At 57.4% G+C, this 14097-nt stretch overlaps 1 protein-coding gene across 2 annotated transcripts; it reads left to right on the top strand.

The window, feature by feature from the left end:
• The first annotated feature begins 3741 nt into the window (after nucleotides 1-3741).
• NPTX1 (neuronal pentraxin 1) lies at nucleotides 3742-10046 on the top strand. 2 transcript variants are annotated; one of them, XM_075904092.2, is made up of 5 exons: nucleotides 3742-4250; nucleotides 4555-4759; nucleotides 5471-5715; nucleotides 6170-6349; nucleotides 6859-10046. In XM_075904092.2, exons 1-5 carry the CDS (start codon nucleotides 3801-3803, stop codon nucleotides 7078-7080), a joined length of 1302 nt encoding a protein of 433 aa, XP_075760207.2. In that variant the 5' UTR covers nucleotides 3742-3800; the 3' UTR covers nucleotides 7081-10046. The 2 variants fall into 2 exon arrangements, with proteins under 2 accessions (XP_075760207.2, XP_075760206.2); XM_075904091.2 differs by having other exon boundaries at nucleotides 4552-4759.
• Nucleotides 10047-14097: the final 4051 nt, after the last annotated feature.

Raw genomic sequence — 14097 nt, 5'->3', positions numbered from 1 at the left:
CAAGAGTGGTTTCTGAGCAGGAATCTTTAATGTTTCAGTCTTTTATAATGAGATTCAAGTCATAGGGGACATCTGGAGTTAATTAAACGCTTGCATCAGAAGTTCTGTCAAACTGATTCACACTGTCACACACACAAATTTTAGTGTGAACAACAAGAAAAGCTCTCTTTAGACTCCATCTCCTGGAGAGTCTTAGCTGGGAGTGAACTGGAGGAAGGGGTTGTGAAGTTATGTAATACTCTTTCCCCCTGCAGTACAGGGTTCCCAGACTAGAAGTCCTTCCATTATCCCTTGACCCACTTCAGACTTTGGCCCTGAATGCTCTGTCGCCTACAAAAATGAAACGTGGATGGACCATTGAATTGGTGTATATGGGGGGGGGGGGACTCTTGGCAAAAGATAACTCAGATGTCACCCTGGTACGTGCTGACGGCCATTTTCCTTTCCAGCCCCCGAGCAGGACTCATTTGGAGATTCCAAAAGCGCACACTGAGCCATCAGGTGAATTTCACCAGTGTGAAATGGAATCCCCACTTTTCTGCCTGGCTGTGAATGCCCATAATGAAAGGAAACAAGCCAAGCGAGCCAGCCAGGCAGAACGGATGGGAGAAAGAGACACTGGTTACTTTATCTGTATGCTTCCATAGGTGTGTGATGACACCAGTGCGGGATGCATCCTAAAAACAGGACAGACAGACAGAATGATAGATCTGAATTCATAGAATCATGGGACACTAGCACTGGAAGGGACCCTGAGAGGGCATCAAGTCCAGGCCCCTGGCCTCACGGCAGGACCAAACATCATCTAGATCATCCCTGCCAGGTGTCTGTCCAACCTGCTCCGAAATATCCCCAGAGATGGAGATTCCACACCCTCCCTAGGCAATTGATTCCAGTGTTTCACCATCTTGTCAGGAAGATTTTCCTAGTTTCCTCCCTTTTGCTGCAATTTAAGCCCATCCCAACAAATTCCTCTCTAATTTTCTGAGACTTGTCACCACCCGCGGCTGTAACATTTCATTGGTGACTGAGGTACATTTTGGAGACCTGAACCAAATGAAGAACACGTCTCGATGAGACAAGGCAGTATGGACCACAGGTCACAACGCAGCGTCTTCCATCTTGCACCAGCCTGCCACACTCTGTAAGCGCCCCCCATGCTTCCATTCAAAGAGGAGCTCTCTCAGTGACTGCAATGCTGCAGCTCAGAGAAAGGAGAGGAATGAAAGCAGCAAGTAGCTTTTCCCAGAGGAGGGCTAAGGAGCTGGGGTGAAGGCAGCTCTCAGCTGCAGTCAGGAGACATGCTCGTGTGGGGTTCCCAGCGGCAGGGAAGGGCGATGGGGACTGAGTACCATCAGAAACAGCTACATCCTCCCATTTCAGTGCCTGAATAACAGTCAGCCTTGGGTGAAGTAGTAAAGATAAAAGGCAGCAATTTCTCTGAGTAACCGTGACTACCAAGTACCCTCACCAAGGCCTTTCATTGGGTAAGTTCCTTTGTTTTCCCATTTCAATAAAAATGCCTCTCTCCTACCCACACCCACAGTTGTGTGTCCACATCCCTGTGCTGCAAAGGTGAGGCCTGCATTCCTGGAAAGTGCAAGGCCAGCTGCCTGAAGCTAGACTAACAGCTGAGTGCAGGACCCCCGGGGGCGGGGTGGCGTTGACCTGGGGGGCTCAAATCCACCTTTTGCTTCTCTTGGCCCTGGGGGCAGCTGGAGGCTGATTTAGCCTCTGGCAAAAGAGCTGCCTATTGGCTGCTGTAAATTGTGCCAGGAAGAGGAGTCCCCTAGGGAGGCGTCTATGCCAAGGCCCAGCATTTCCTGGTCACCCCTCCCCCGCAGCATGTACACCCTCCCCCAGCCCTTTTCCGGGCTGTGAGCATTGCTCTAATGTGGTGATTTGGGGAGGGCTCCTGGACTTCAAGGGGGGATTGGCCCCCCACATCCTGCTAGCCACTGTGTGTGTGTGGGGGGGGGGGCAGGGGCACAGAGCCATCTTGTCAGCTGCGCACCCCCAGAGGTCCCTGTGTGGGGGGACTCCAGCTCGGAGAAGAGCCCAAGTCCTGGGGAGACTGTTCACCTGGGGTCATTGGAAGCGGCTGCTGCCCTGGGGGGGGGGGGGGGGGCTGGGAAAGCTCTTGCCTTGAGCGGGAAGCAGCCAAGCCCGCAGGGTGCGCCAGAGGCTGCTTTCCATTCCCGAGATTCTGGAGCGACCTGTGAGCCCCCTGCTGCTGACCCCCGGGCTCCAGAGCCGGACTCCGGCCCGCGCCGAGCCCCCGGCCCGCGGGCCGCAGCGGCGCGGCCAAGCCACGGTGCTGCCTCCGCTGTCTCGCCAGCTGCTCCTGCCGGCCGGATTAACAACCCCTTCTCCCGGCCGGCTTCAGCTGCAGATGGGGAGCAGCCCAAGCATTGCCAGGGGCTGGCGCGCCGGAGCACAGCCCCTCCTGTTTCCCCCGCCCCCGTGTGTATTTACACACCTACACACCACTACCCTCGCTGCCCCTGCGTGTGTACACGCACCCCTACCCCCGCCCCCGCAGTCTCGCCGGTCCCCCTCTGGCCCCAGACACGCTCCCTGCGTGCTTGCGTGCACACACACACTGAGTGTGTACAGTACTTACACACACACACACCACGGCCCGCGCCGGTGTGTGCTTACACACACACACACACCACGGCCCGCGCCGGTGTGTACTTACACACACACACACACCACGGCCCGCGCCGGTGTGTACTTACACACATACACACCACGGCCCGCGCCGGTGTGTGCTTACACACATACACACCACGGCCCGCGCCGGTGTGTGCTTACACACACACACACCACGGCCCGCGCCGGTGTGTGCTTACACACACACACACCACGGCCCGCGCCGGTGTGTGCTTACACACATACACACCACGGCCCGCGCCGGTGTGTGCTTACACACATACACACCACGGCCCGCGCCGGTGTGTGCTTACACACATACACACCACGGCCCGCGCCGGTGTGTGCTTACACACACACACACCACGGCCCGCGCCGGTGTGTGCTTACACACACACACACCACGGCCCGCGCCGGTGTGTGCTTACACACACACACACCACGGCCCGCGCCGGTGTGTGCTTACACACACACACACCACGGCCCGCGCCGGTGTGTACTTACACACATACACACCACGGCCCGCGCCGGTGTGTACTTACACACACACACACCACGGCCCGCGCCGGTGTGTACTTACACACACACACACACCACGGCCCGCGCCGGTGTGTACTTACACACATACACACCACGGCCCACGCTGGTTCCCCCCACCCACTGGCTTCACACACTCTTCCTGCATGCGCGCACACACACACACACTGTCCCCCCGCGCGCGTTGGTTCCCCCCACTGGCTTCACACACTCCCGCTGCGCGCACACACACACACACACACACACACACACACACACACACACACACACACTTTGAGTGTGTACAACCCCTCCCGCCCCTGCGCACCTGGTTGCCCCCCGCGGCTCCGCCTCCCCCTCCCCCGCGCTGTCCCGCGGAGCGCGTGGGCGCGCGTGGGCTTTGCCGCAGAGGGTCCAGCAGGCGGGACCCCCCCCCCGCGTACCCACCTCCCCAGCGCGCGCCGCCAGCCGGGCAATTAAACCGGGATTCCACCCCGCCGTGACGTCAGCGGCGGCGTGGCCCCGCCCACCACCTATAAAGGGCGCCGCGTACCGCAGTCAGCTCGGCACTTGGCTGGACAGCTCCCGGGTGCTGACTCCCGGGCTCGCGCGCGGCGCCAGGCCCAGCCATGCCTGCAGGGGCGCCGTGCAGCCTCTTCCTCGCCTCGCTCTTCCTGCTGCGGGCCTGGGCCCAGGGCTTCGGCCAGACGCGCTTCATCTGCACCTCCGTGCCGCTGGATATGGACATGTGCACCTCCTCGCTGCAGGGCGGCGGCACCGCCGAGGAGCTCAAGAGCACGGTCCTGCAGCTCCGGGAGACGGTGCTCCAGCAAAAGGAGACCATCATGAACCACAAGGAGACCATCCGGGAGCTGACCACCAAACTGGGCAGGTGTGAGAGCCAGAGCTCGCTGGAGACGGGCCCCAGCGAGCCCAAAACGGGCGGGGAAGCCAGCCGCAAGCAGAACGGCGCGTCCAAAAACACCATGGGGGATCTGTCCCGGGCGCCGGCTGCCGAGACCTTGAGCCAACTTGGGCAAACTTTGCAGTCACTTAAGACAAGGCTAGAAAACCTAGAGGTACCTTTCACTTCTGTTCTTCCGTAGCGCTAGCCCCGGGGACCCGGGCCGGGGTCATTCATGTCTCTACCTCGTCCACATCTTGGCCCCGGGGTAGCCTGTCGCGCTGTCATCTCCGAGGGGCGCAGCAGCACGGCGCGAGGCGCGGCAGCTGTGTTTGCTTTAGTTTAATTAAGCGAGGCCGCTTGTTTGGGAAGAGCTAAATGAGTTTAACTCTCGGCGCGGGAGCCGGGCCCGGGTAAATACCGCAGGGCGGTAATTTGGTCTGTCACAATCCACTTACTCTCTTTGCTCCCCGCAGCAGTTCAGCCGGCTGAATTCCTCCGGCCAGACCGGCAACCTGAAGGACATGCTGCAAACCAAAATAGACGACTTGGAGAAGCAGGTTCTGTCCCGCGTGAACAACCTGGAGGAAGGGAAGTTAAACCCGAAGAACGAGTCGGAGGAAAGAAGCAAGATCGAGAGCACGTTAACGTCCCTGCACCAACGGATCAGCGACCTGGAGAAAGGTAACCGGCTCCGGCCGTGGCTGGCGTGACAGGCCCGGTTCCTAGCGCAGGACAGGAGCGAAGCCTCTCCCGGTTACGCGGCACTTTCACCCCCTCTATAGAGGCGCAGACATGGAGTTCAGCGGCCCGGGGTGAAAGCGGGTCTCTTTCTCCTTACCTTGGCGGGGCAAAGGCTCCTGGTCTCCAGGAATGGGGGGAGCTGCGTGCGAAGTGGGAAGCGCCGCCTCGCGTGTCTGAGGCGTTCGGTGCCAGCGCCGCTGCAGGTCCGTGCTCCAGCCCGGGTGAAGGTGTTGGACGCGCTCAGGGCAGCGTCCGGCTCTCAACCAGCGGGGGCCCTGCGGGATCTGGATTGGGGCCGGTCCCTCTGGCTCGGAAAGGGAGCCAAGCTGTAAGGGGGGGGCGGTCCCCAAGCGCGGCTCCTGGGGCCCGGATTAGAGCGCAGAGCGCGCAGGGACCCGGCCAAGGCCAGAGTAAGGCTCGTTATGTAACCTGGGGGCAGGAAGCTGCGAGCAGTGGGGAGGAATGAAGCGCCAAAGCGGAGCCCCTGGTGCTGCTGTCCTTGGTCCTGAGCGAGGGGCCGCCTGGCCCCGCTGTCCCTCCTGGGGCCCCGCTGCGGGGCTCGGTGCCACCCCCTCGTGCTCTGTGCCTGCCACCTCCACCCCTTTCCCCCCATTGCTCAGCCGCCCCACAGCTTCCCCTCTCCTCGGGCAGGGCAGAAAGACAACCGGCCCACCGACAAGTTCCAGCTGACCTTCCCGCTGCGCACCAACTACATGTACGCCAAGGTGAAGAAGAGCCTGCCCGAGATGTACGCCTTCTCCGTGTGCATGTGGATCAAGTCCAACGCCTCGCCGGGCGTGGGGACCCCTTTCTCCTACGCCGTGCCCGGCCAGGCCAACGAGCTGGTCCTCATCGAGTGGGGCAACAACCCCATGGAGATCCTCATCAACGACAAGGTCGGCCGGCCCCTGGGCGCTCCGCTCCGCGCGCGGGGGGTCCCCTGGGGTGGGTGGCGCGTCTCTTCTCTCCCCCCGGCCCTTGCTCTGCTGAGTGACTGGCGGAGCCCGGCCCCGGAGGCTGCGACCTCCGGCCCAGGACAAACCAACCCACCCCGGCTTTGCCACTAGCCAAAGCCTGGCCCGGCAACCGAGGGCGCGGGAGACCAGCCCGTCCGAGTCGGGGAAAAGGGACCCGATCGCGCGCCACTCGACCTGCGTGGCAGCTTCGCCCCGGACTTTCCTGGGAGCAGCGGCAGGGCCCCCGTCTCAGGGCTGTGCGGAGCCCCGCGCTGCAACAGGCTCGGCTCGGCTCTGCTCGGTCCTTGCTCACGCAGAGCTGGGGGGAGGCTCGGGCGGGTCTGGCCCTGCAGCAGGACTCCCCGGGGCTGCCTTGACTCCCTGCCCCCCGCAGGTGGCCAAGCTCCCGTTCGCCATTAACGACGGGAAGTGGCACCACATCTGCATCACCTGGACCACGCGGGACGGCGTGTGGGAGGCCTACCAGGACGGCACGCAGGGAGGCCACGGCGAGAACCTGGCTCCCTATCACCCCATCAAGCCGCAAGGCGTCCTGGTCCTGGGCCAGGAGCAGGTGAGGGACTGCCGGGCCCGGAGGCATTGAAAGCCCGCGCCAGGGCTGCCCTGGGGAGGGGGAGCGGGGGGAGTCACGTTTCTCTCTCACTCCAGGGGATAAAATCTGACACACATGGACACTGCTACACAGAGCAGCAAGCGCGTGGAGAGGGCACAGCGCGTCTCTGGCGTGGCCACCCAACCACCCACTCGGACAGGGCCGCACCCTCCCTACCTGCCGCACGCCCAGCCCAGCGCGCTGGCTGCGGGCGCCAGGCAGGCTCTGCGGTTGGTGGGGGCGGTCCGGGGGTGGGGGAAGGCGGCTGGTTTCCCCGGGGGGTGGGCGGGCCGGTCCGCCTGACTGGGCGGGGGGCTCCCTTTGCCCAGGCCTGCGGAGAGCCAAGCTGCCCAGGGTCGGTTCCCCGCTGGGGACTGGGGCCAAGAGGCGACTCGGGCCGCGGTTCCAGGAGAGCTGCGCGCCCCGGGGCAGGGATGCAGCCCGTGACCCGCTGTGGGCTCTCTCCCCAGGACACGCTGGGCGGCGGGTTCGACGCCACCCAGGCCTTCGTGGGCGAGCTGGCCCATTTCAACATCTGGGACCGCAAGCTGAGCCCGGGCGAGGTCTACAACCTGGCCACGTGCAGCACCAAAGCCCCCGCCGGCAACGTCATCGCCTGGGCCGAGACCAACATCGACGTGTACGGGGGGGCCACCAAGTGGACATTCGAAGCCTGCCGCCAGCTCAATTAGCGGCCGGCACGCGCCCTGGGCCGCCCCCCACCAATTAAGGACTAAAGTCCCCTCCCCCATCTCTCCGTGCAAAGCGAACCCAGCCCGGCGGCTGGCACTGGGGCGAGGGGCCTGCGTGGAGGACGCGGGGGGAGAGCTCGGCTCGGTCTTTTGCTCGCAACCGGGTGAGGCTTTTCCGCTGTCCCAGCCCCGCGCCCGACTCCTCTCTCTCTTGCCTACGTCCTGCCAAGCCTGCGTGCCTTGGCCGGGCAGCGCCTTCCCGCCCCGTCTCCGTTTGCGCCCCTGTCGCCATTTGCACCCTGGGGCCGGGGCGCTCGCCCACCGCCCTCTCTGGGGCGCCGGGAGCAGCTGCTCTTGCCGCGGGGTTAAAGAACCCGGTCGCTCGCCAAGGGCAGGGAAGCGGAGCTCTTGGCTCCCTTGTTCCCCCCCTGCCAGCCTGACTTGGTGTAAGCGGCGTGGGGCAGGCCGAGGCATTTTATCCGGCGAGGCGCCTTTCCCCTTTCAGGGCCAGGGTGTGATTTACTTGAACTGTCTCTGTGGGAGGACGCGGAGGGAGACTCGTGCCCCACCCCCTCCTTGTCCCGCCCTCGTCCCTTATGGGGCAAGGAAGCGGAAGAGCAAACTCGGGCGGCGTACTGACCCCTATGCTGCTGGGGCAGGGCTTCCGGCTTTCTTTCCCACCCCCTCCTGCTCCACCCCGGACCTCCTCCTCTCCCCGCACGGGCGCTTGCTCCCTTGCGGCTGAAGACCTGCAGAGGTTGGAGATTAGCGGTCGAGGGCCAAGAGGGCCCCTGGAAGCCAGGGCGCTCCTGCGCCGGCTGAAGCCAGCACATCCTGGGGGCCTTTCTGGGTTGCTGGCCTGCGGGGTGGGGGCAAAGCAGGAAATTGGAATCCCCACAGCTTTGGCCACAGCATGTGCCCGATGGCAGCGGGTCTTGATCAGGGATTGGGAGGAGTTTCCTTGTTAGGGGAAGGGGGTAGGGTCTCGCGGGGAAACGGAGGGGGCACCTCGCACCGGGCCCGGCTTCCCTGCGGGCTACGTGGTCTCCGCTGGGCATCTGCTCTCCCAAGAATTAGGCTTTTCTTCCAAGACACCGGGGGAAGGAGATCCCAGGAGCCTCCGGCCGGGCCACGCCTCTTTCGCCTGAGGCTGAGCCCCGTGGCTCTGGTCCCACGTATACGAATTATAGAGGAGGGTCAGTTTATGGGTTTGCTGCACCCCTGGGTTCCCGGAGAAGGCCGGGGGGAGAGGAAGAGCTGGCACTGGCATTTCAGTGGTTGCTTCGTCTCGGTTACCTTGCCTAGCGCGCCTGCTTGTGCATGGGCTGGGGGAGGGTCGCCCGATCGATATTCATGCTGCCCAATAGGCGGGGGCACATTCCCAGCCTCCCTCCCGGCTAAAATGCGCCACGCTTTAGACTTAAAACACGTTCAATTCCCGCTGGCCTGCGAACCTGCAATGTCTAGGAGCTGTCCCTTCAGCACCAGGGCCGCCCCTCGGGCCCGCTGGGCGCTGTCCCTTCAGCACCAGGGCCGCCCCTCGGGCCCGCTGGGCGCTGTCCCTTCAGCACCAGGGCCGCCCCTTGGGCCCGCTGGGCGCTGTCCCTTCAGCACCAGGGCCGCCCCTCGGGCCCGCTGGGCGCTGTCCCTTCAGCACCACCCCGCCCCCGGGCTCGCTGGGAGCTGTTCTTTTAGCACCAGTTGAGCTCGGGGACTGGAATCACCGACAGTTTTCCCTTCTTGGGCTCCCTTCAGTCCAACATTTTTAAAGAAGGGAGAGAGGACGAAGATCCGAGTCCATGCCTCCATGCCCCTGCTGTTCCCTCTTGCACTGACTGAACCATGCCTCTCAGGTAACGTCCTTTTATAAAACACACAGCACTGCAGAGGCAGTGTCTGTTTTGCCTAGCTCCTGTTTGACAGTTCCCACAGGCCCCCTAAGGGCGATAGCTGTCAAATAGCCTTTCCCGTCCCTTCAGAGTTTAGCTCCCATTTCAATCTTCAGCCTTTCTGCTTTTGATAACACAGTATCTTATTTATCTTACTATAAAAAGGAAGTTTATTACCAATACAAAGGTATTTTTATGAAGGAGAAAAATAAAATATAAAATTAACTGATCGTCCCTGAAAAAATACTTTAAGACTGTATGGGGCAGGGAATGATAAAGAGAAGATTATTTTGAAATAGGTACATTTTATATGGTTTCCTTTTAAAACTCCTTGGCTGCAGGAGATCACCCCATACCCACTTCTGACCCCCCCCTTCAGTGGTGGGTCTGGGGTGGGGTAGAAAGAATTCACATGAGGCTGAAACAGCCCTTATGACCAACTCCAAAGATGTGGCAAATAAATATGCAACATGGGCAGATATGGACTAAGCAGCAGAGCTGATCCTAGTCAAGCCATGACAACCCTGGTCATTTAATTGCCAGTTTTAAATCACAGCATTGAGACTCGGAGAAAAATCACCACCCACAAAACAAATCAAGTTACCTTGATATCAAAAGGTGGCTCAGGGCAGCGTATTTCAGCTGTGTTCTTTTTTAACACATAAGTTCAGTTTGTTGCGCTATTTATTGGAAACTGTTGGCTTTAGCTAACAGCAGCTTAAGCACAATTTGCTGAGGGGAAAAAATAAACTGGAAAAAATAAATCCATAGTCCCAACTGCATCTGATTTGCCAAAAGGGTGATATTAATTAATGTATATATTGTACAGAAAGGTAGAAAATCGATCTCTTAATTGTCATTATTTTGCTAACCAAAGCTGTAAATTTTTCCTATGACTTGCTATCAGTCCTTTTTGGGTTTTGAATGGGTTATTAATATATCACACAGCCACAGTCCACAACAGCAGTTCTGGAAATGCACTGTTTCTACTGGTATTCATGCTTTTTTTTCATTTTATTGCTGAAATTACATGAATTGTTGAGTTTATTTTTACACAATAAAGAGTGAAGAAAGACATTGGGCTCTCTCAAATGTTTTGGGAAGTTTCTTGATTAGCCCCTGGCCAGGCTTCTTGCCAGGGAGATGGGCAGGGCTGCCTAGACCTTGCTTGTTATCGAAGAGGAATTTGAAACCTAATCTAACCCAAGATTTAGACTCCTTCCATGCTGTCAGGCCTGTCCACTGAGATCACATCTGACCTTTCCTTGGACCTTAGCTGTCGAAAGGGTTTCAGCATTGCATTGCAGCGCAGCAATGAACCCATACATAAGTTACCTGAGTGTTGGTAAAGGGACTGGAGAGCAGAGGGAGGTGGTAAAATTGCTTCTGAAGAAGCTCAGTCAGTCTCTCTCACAAAGAGACCCCCTCCTGTAAGATACAGAGCATTCACAGTAAAAGTCTATTTGCACTGAAACCAATAGTTCATTTTGCTACACATACAATTTGTACAGCAACATGTATAAATGATATATTCCTATTTATATATACCAGTAACATTGGGCTTGTGTATTAACAGTCATGCTCAGGGTGTCACAAGGTCTGTCATGTGCAAGAAGCAGATATTGGTAATGTATTGCTCAGGTTTTAAAAAAGGCTCCACAGGCAATCCTCACCATGACCAGTAAACCTAACTTTACTTTCAGCTAGTTTGGCTGGTATTATAGTAGAGAACAGTATTGTCAGACAGAGGAACATGATGCCTTGGGAAAAGTTTAACACAGATTTTATGAAGAGGGGGAGGGGAAATCACACCTCACAACTGAGAATTATTTGAGGGGGTCAACAAGCATGTGGACAAGAGTGAGCCAGTTGTTGCAATGCACTTGGTGTTTCTGAAGCTTTTGACACCAATGCTTTTTAAGCAGACTAATCAGTCATGGGATCAGAGGGAAGGTTTCTCATGGATCAGTAACAAGGGGGGGGGGGAAAGGTTAGGAATACACTCTCATTGTTCAGAATGGAGAGAGATCAATAACAGGGACTTCCAAAGATCTGTACTGGGATCTCTGCTCATTCATAAATTATCGTTAAGAGGAGGTAAGCAGTGAGGTAGCAAAGTTTGCTGCGTACAAGATTACTCAGCATAGTTATGTCCAAAGCTGACTTCACAGAGTGACAAAGGGGTCTCACTAAACTGGGCAACTGGGTAACAAAGGCAGATGAACTAAAGTGTTGACAAGTGCAAAGTAATTCACATTGGAAAACACCTCATTCCCAGCTATGCAAGTTATGGGGATCTGAATTATTAGTGCAGAGGGAGGGGGAAAAAGATTTGAGTCCTCGGGGCTGGTCCATAGAAAATACCTACTCACTACCCAGCAGTAGTAAAAAAAAAAATCCAAAAGATTGTTGTAGGAAAGAGATAGCTGATAAGACAGAAAATACCATTACATCAATCTGTGGCATGTCCACATCTTAAATACTGCACTCAGTTCCAGTAGCCCAATCTCAAAAATATTCATACTGGAACTAGAGAAGACTCAGATGGGAAACTAACTGGATTTGAGTTATGGAACAGCTCCCCTATGAGAGGAGATTAACAAGCCTAGGTCTGCTCAGCCTAGAAGAGAGACAAAGGGGCATATGGCAGAGGCATAAAATTATTCGTATGGAGGAAAAAAAAAGTTATTCACCCCCTTCTTGTAATGCAAGACCTGGAGTCATCCAATGAAATGAATAGGCAGCAGGTTTAAGACAAACAGGAAGTACTTTGTCACCTCACACAGTTAACCTGTGGAACTCATTGCCATGGGATATGTGCAGCCAAAAGTATAACAGCATTCAAAAAAAGAATTCAATACATTTCTGGAATGTGGTGGAGCTCCAGTTGTACCCCCTGGGCCTCAAGCTTTCTGGGGGGATTTTTAGTATGCCTCCGAGGCTCACAGTGACCCTCCTAGAGGTGGGGGGTCCCCACTTAATGAGCCATTCTCATCACAAGCAAGTCACTGGCTCGGGAGGGGGGAACTTTCATGGTCATAGTCTCTCCTTTTTCCCCTTAGCAGTGACCCACCAGGCATGGGGAGAGTTGGGGGAACCAGTCACACCCACTTACTCTGGGTTCCGGCCCAAGGCCCTAGGCTGCAGCTGCTGGTGGGGCTCTTGCTCTTATCCCCACAGATCAGTAGTCTCTCCCTAGGCCACTTCCCCCAACTGCTCCCACAGTACCTTCTCCTGGCACCTTGGTGTAACCGCTTTCCCCCTTGAAACCTTCCATTCCCCCCTCCACTCTGCACTTCCTCCTTTCTGGTCCAGCCCTCTTCTCCTTCCCCTGCCTTACGTGAGGGGAAGCCTTTAATAGTGGCCCAGCCAGCCTTAACTAGCTGCAGGTGTCCAATTAGCCTCCTGCTACTGCAGGCTGGCTCTTAATGAGTCCCAGGTGCCTGCCTGTCTCAGCTGCTGAGCAGCCATCTCCGGCAGCCTGTGCAAGGAGCAAGAACCCACTCACCCAACTCTGGGGCTATGTCTACACTGGCGGGTTGTTGCACCAGAAGTATGCAAATGAGGCTAAGCGTGGAATATCACCATGCCTCATTTGCATAGCTAATGAGCCGCCATTTTTACGGAAGAGGCTCTTGCGCCAGAAGGAGCATCTACACGGCCCCTTCTTGTGCAAGAAAAACCCCTCTTGTGCAACGCCGCTACGCTGATTATTTTCAGGAATAGCGGCGTTGCGCAAGAGGGTTTTTCTTGCACAAGAAGGGGCAGTGTAGATGCTCCTTCTGGCGCAAGAGCCTCTTCCGCAAAAATGACGGCTCATTAGATATGCAAATGAGGCTCAGCGATATTCCACACTTAGCCTCATTTGTATTCGTCTGGTGCAAGATCGCGCCAGTGTAGACATAGCCCCAGTGTGCCTGCCCTCTGCCCGCTGCCCTCGTTCTGCCACAGGAAGAATGGTCCTTCAATGGCTATTAGCCAAGATGGTCAGGGGTGCAACCCCACATTCGGGGTGACCCTAAACCTCTGACTGCCAGAAGCTGGGACCGGACAATGGGGGGTCATCGCTGTGACGGTGCTTTGGGGAGCCCCCAACCCTGCACCCTCATCCGCCAGCCAGTAGAACAGAAGGTTTATTGCTTCTCAGAGATACAGCAGAGCATAGGCTTGATGTTGACATAGGAGCCAGGGCAGAGCCTTAGTCCTCTGGGGGGAAGGGGCTTCACCCCCTTCCTTGGTCTAAAAACATCCCCCTTCCCCTAGCCCAGCCGAGACTAACTCAACTCCCCGCCCCTACTCCCCCCCCCCCCCCAGTCTGGGGACAGTCCCTGCCTCTCTTCTTTTGTCTCTGCCTCTGGGAACAGGGTTGTTATCTGCTTAGCCTGGGACTTGGGTGTCTGGGCCAATACACATGTGGAGTGAGTCACTGGGAATCACACATCACAACCCAGCCAGGTGGGGACACCGGGTTATAAAGCAGACAGCCCCCCCACTACGTCACATCACCCAGGTTACAAAGCAGACAGCCCCCCCCCCACTATGTCACATCACCCGGGTTACAAAGCAGACAGCCCCCCCCCACTATGTCACATCACCCGGGTTACAAAGCAGACAGCCCCCCCCCCCCCCCCCCCCCCCCACTATGTCACATCACCCGGGTTACAAAGCAGACAGCCCCCCCCCCCACTATGTCACATCACCCGGGTTACAAAGCAGATAGCCCCCCCCCCCCCCCCCCCCCCCACTATGTCACATCACCCGGGTTACAAAGCAGACAGCCCCCCCACTACGTCACAACCTCTGAAGCGTCTGCCACTGGACATTGTTGGTAGACAGGACACTGAGTTAAACTGGTCATTCATCTGACTCGGAATAGCCATGCGTATTGTCTGTGTTGGCTAATGTAGAAGGCCTGGTGGACTCGGCTGGTGTAGCTGGGATGTTAGACTCCGTTTCTGTCAGGAATGGGATTTTACCCAAAGCAAGTGGGTTATCCCGACACTCTCCAGAAGGCCCTGGGAACTCTAACACTCTTTCAGGCAACGGTGTCCGGTGCAGAGCCACAGGCTGGTTTTCTCTGCGTTTTTCTCTCCAAAAGTAAGATTTATGCTCAAGCGGATCCTCCGCC

This window comes from Pelodiscus sinensis, chromosome 20 (genome assembly GCF_052426305.1).
Source record: "Pelodiscus sinensis isolate ZL-2025 chromosome 20, ASM5242630v1, whole genome shotgun sequence".
Taxonomy (NCBI): Eukaryota; Metazoa; Chordata; order Testudines; family Trionychidae; genus Pelodiscus; species Pelodiscus sinensis.
This window is presented reverse-complemented; position numbering and strand designations above follow the sequence as displayed.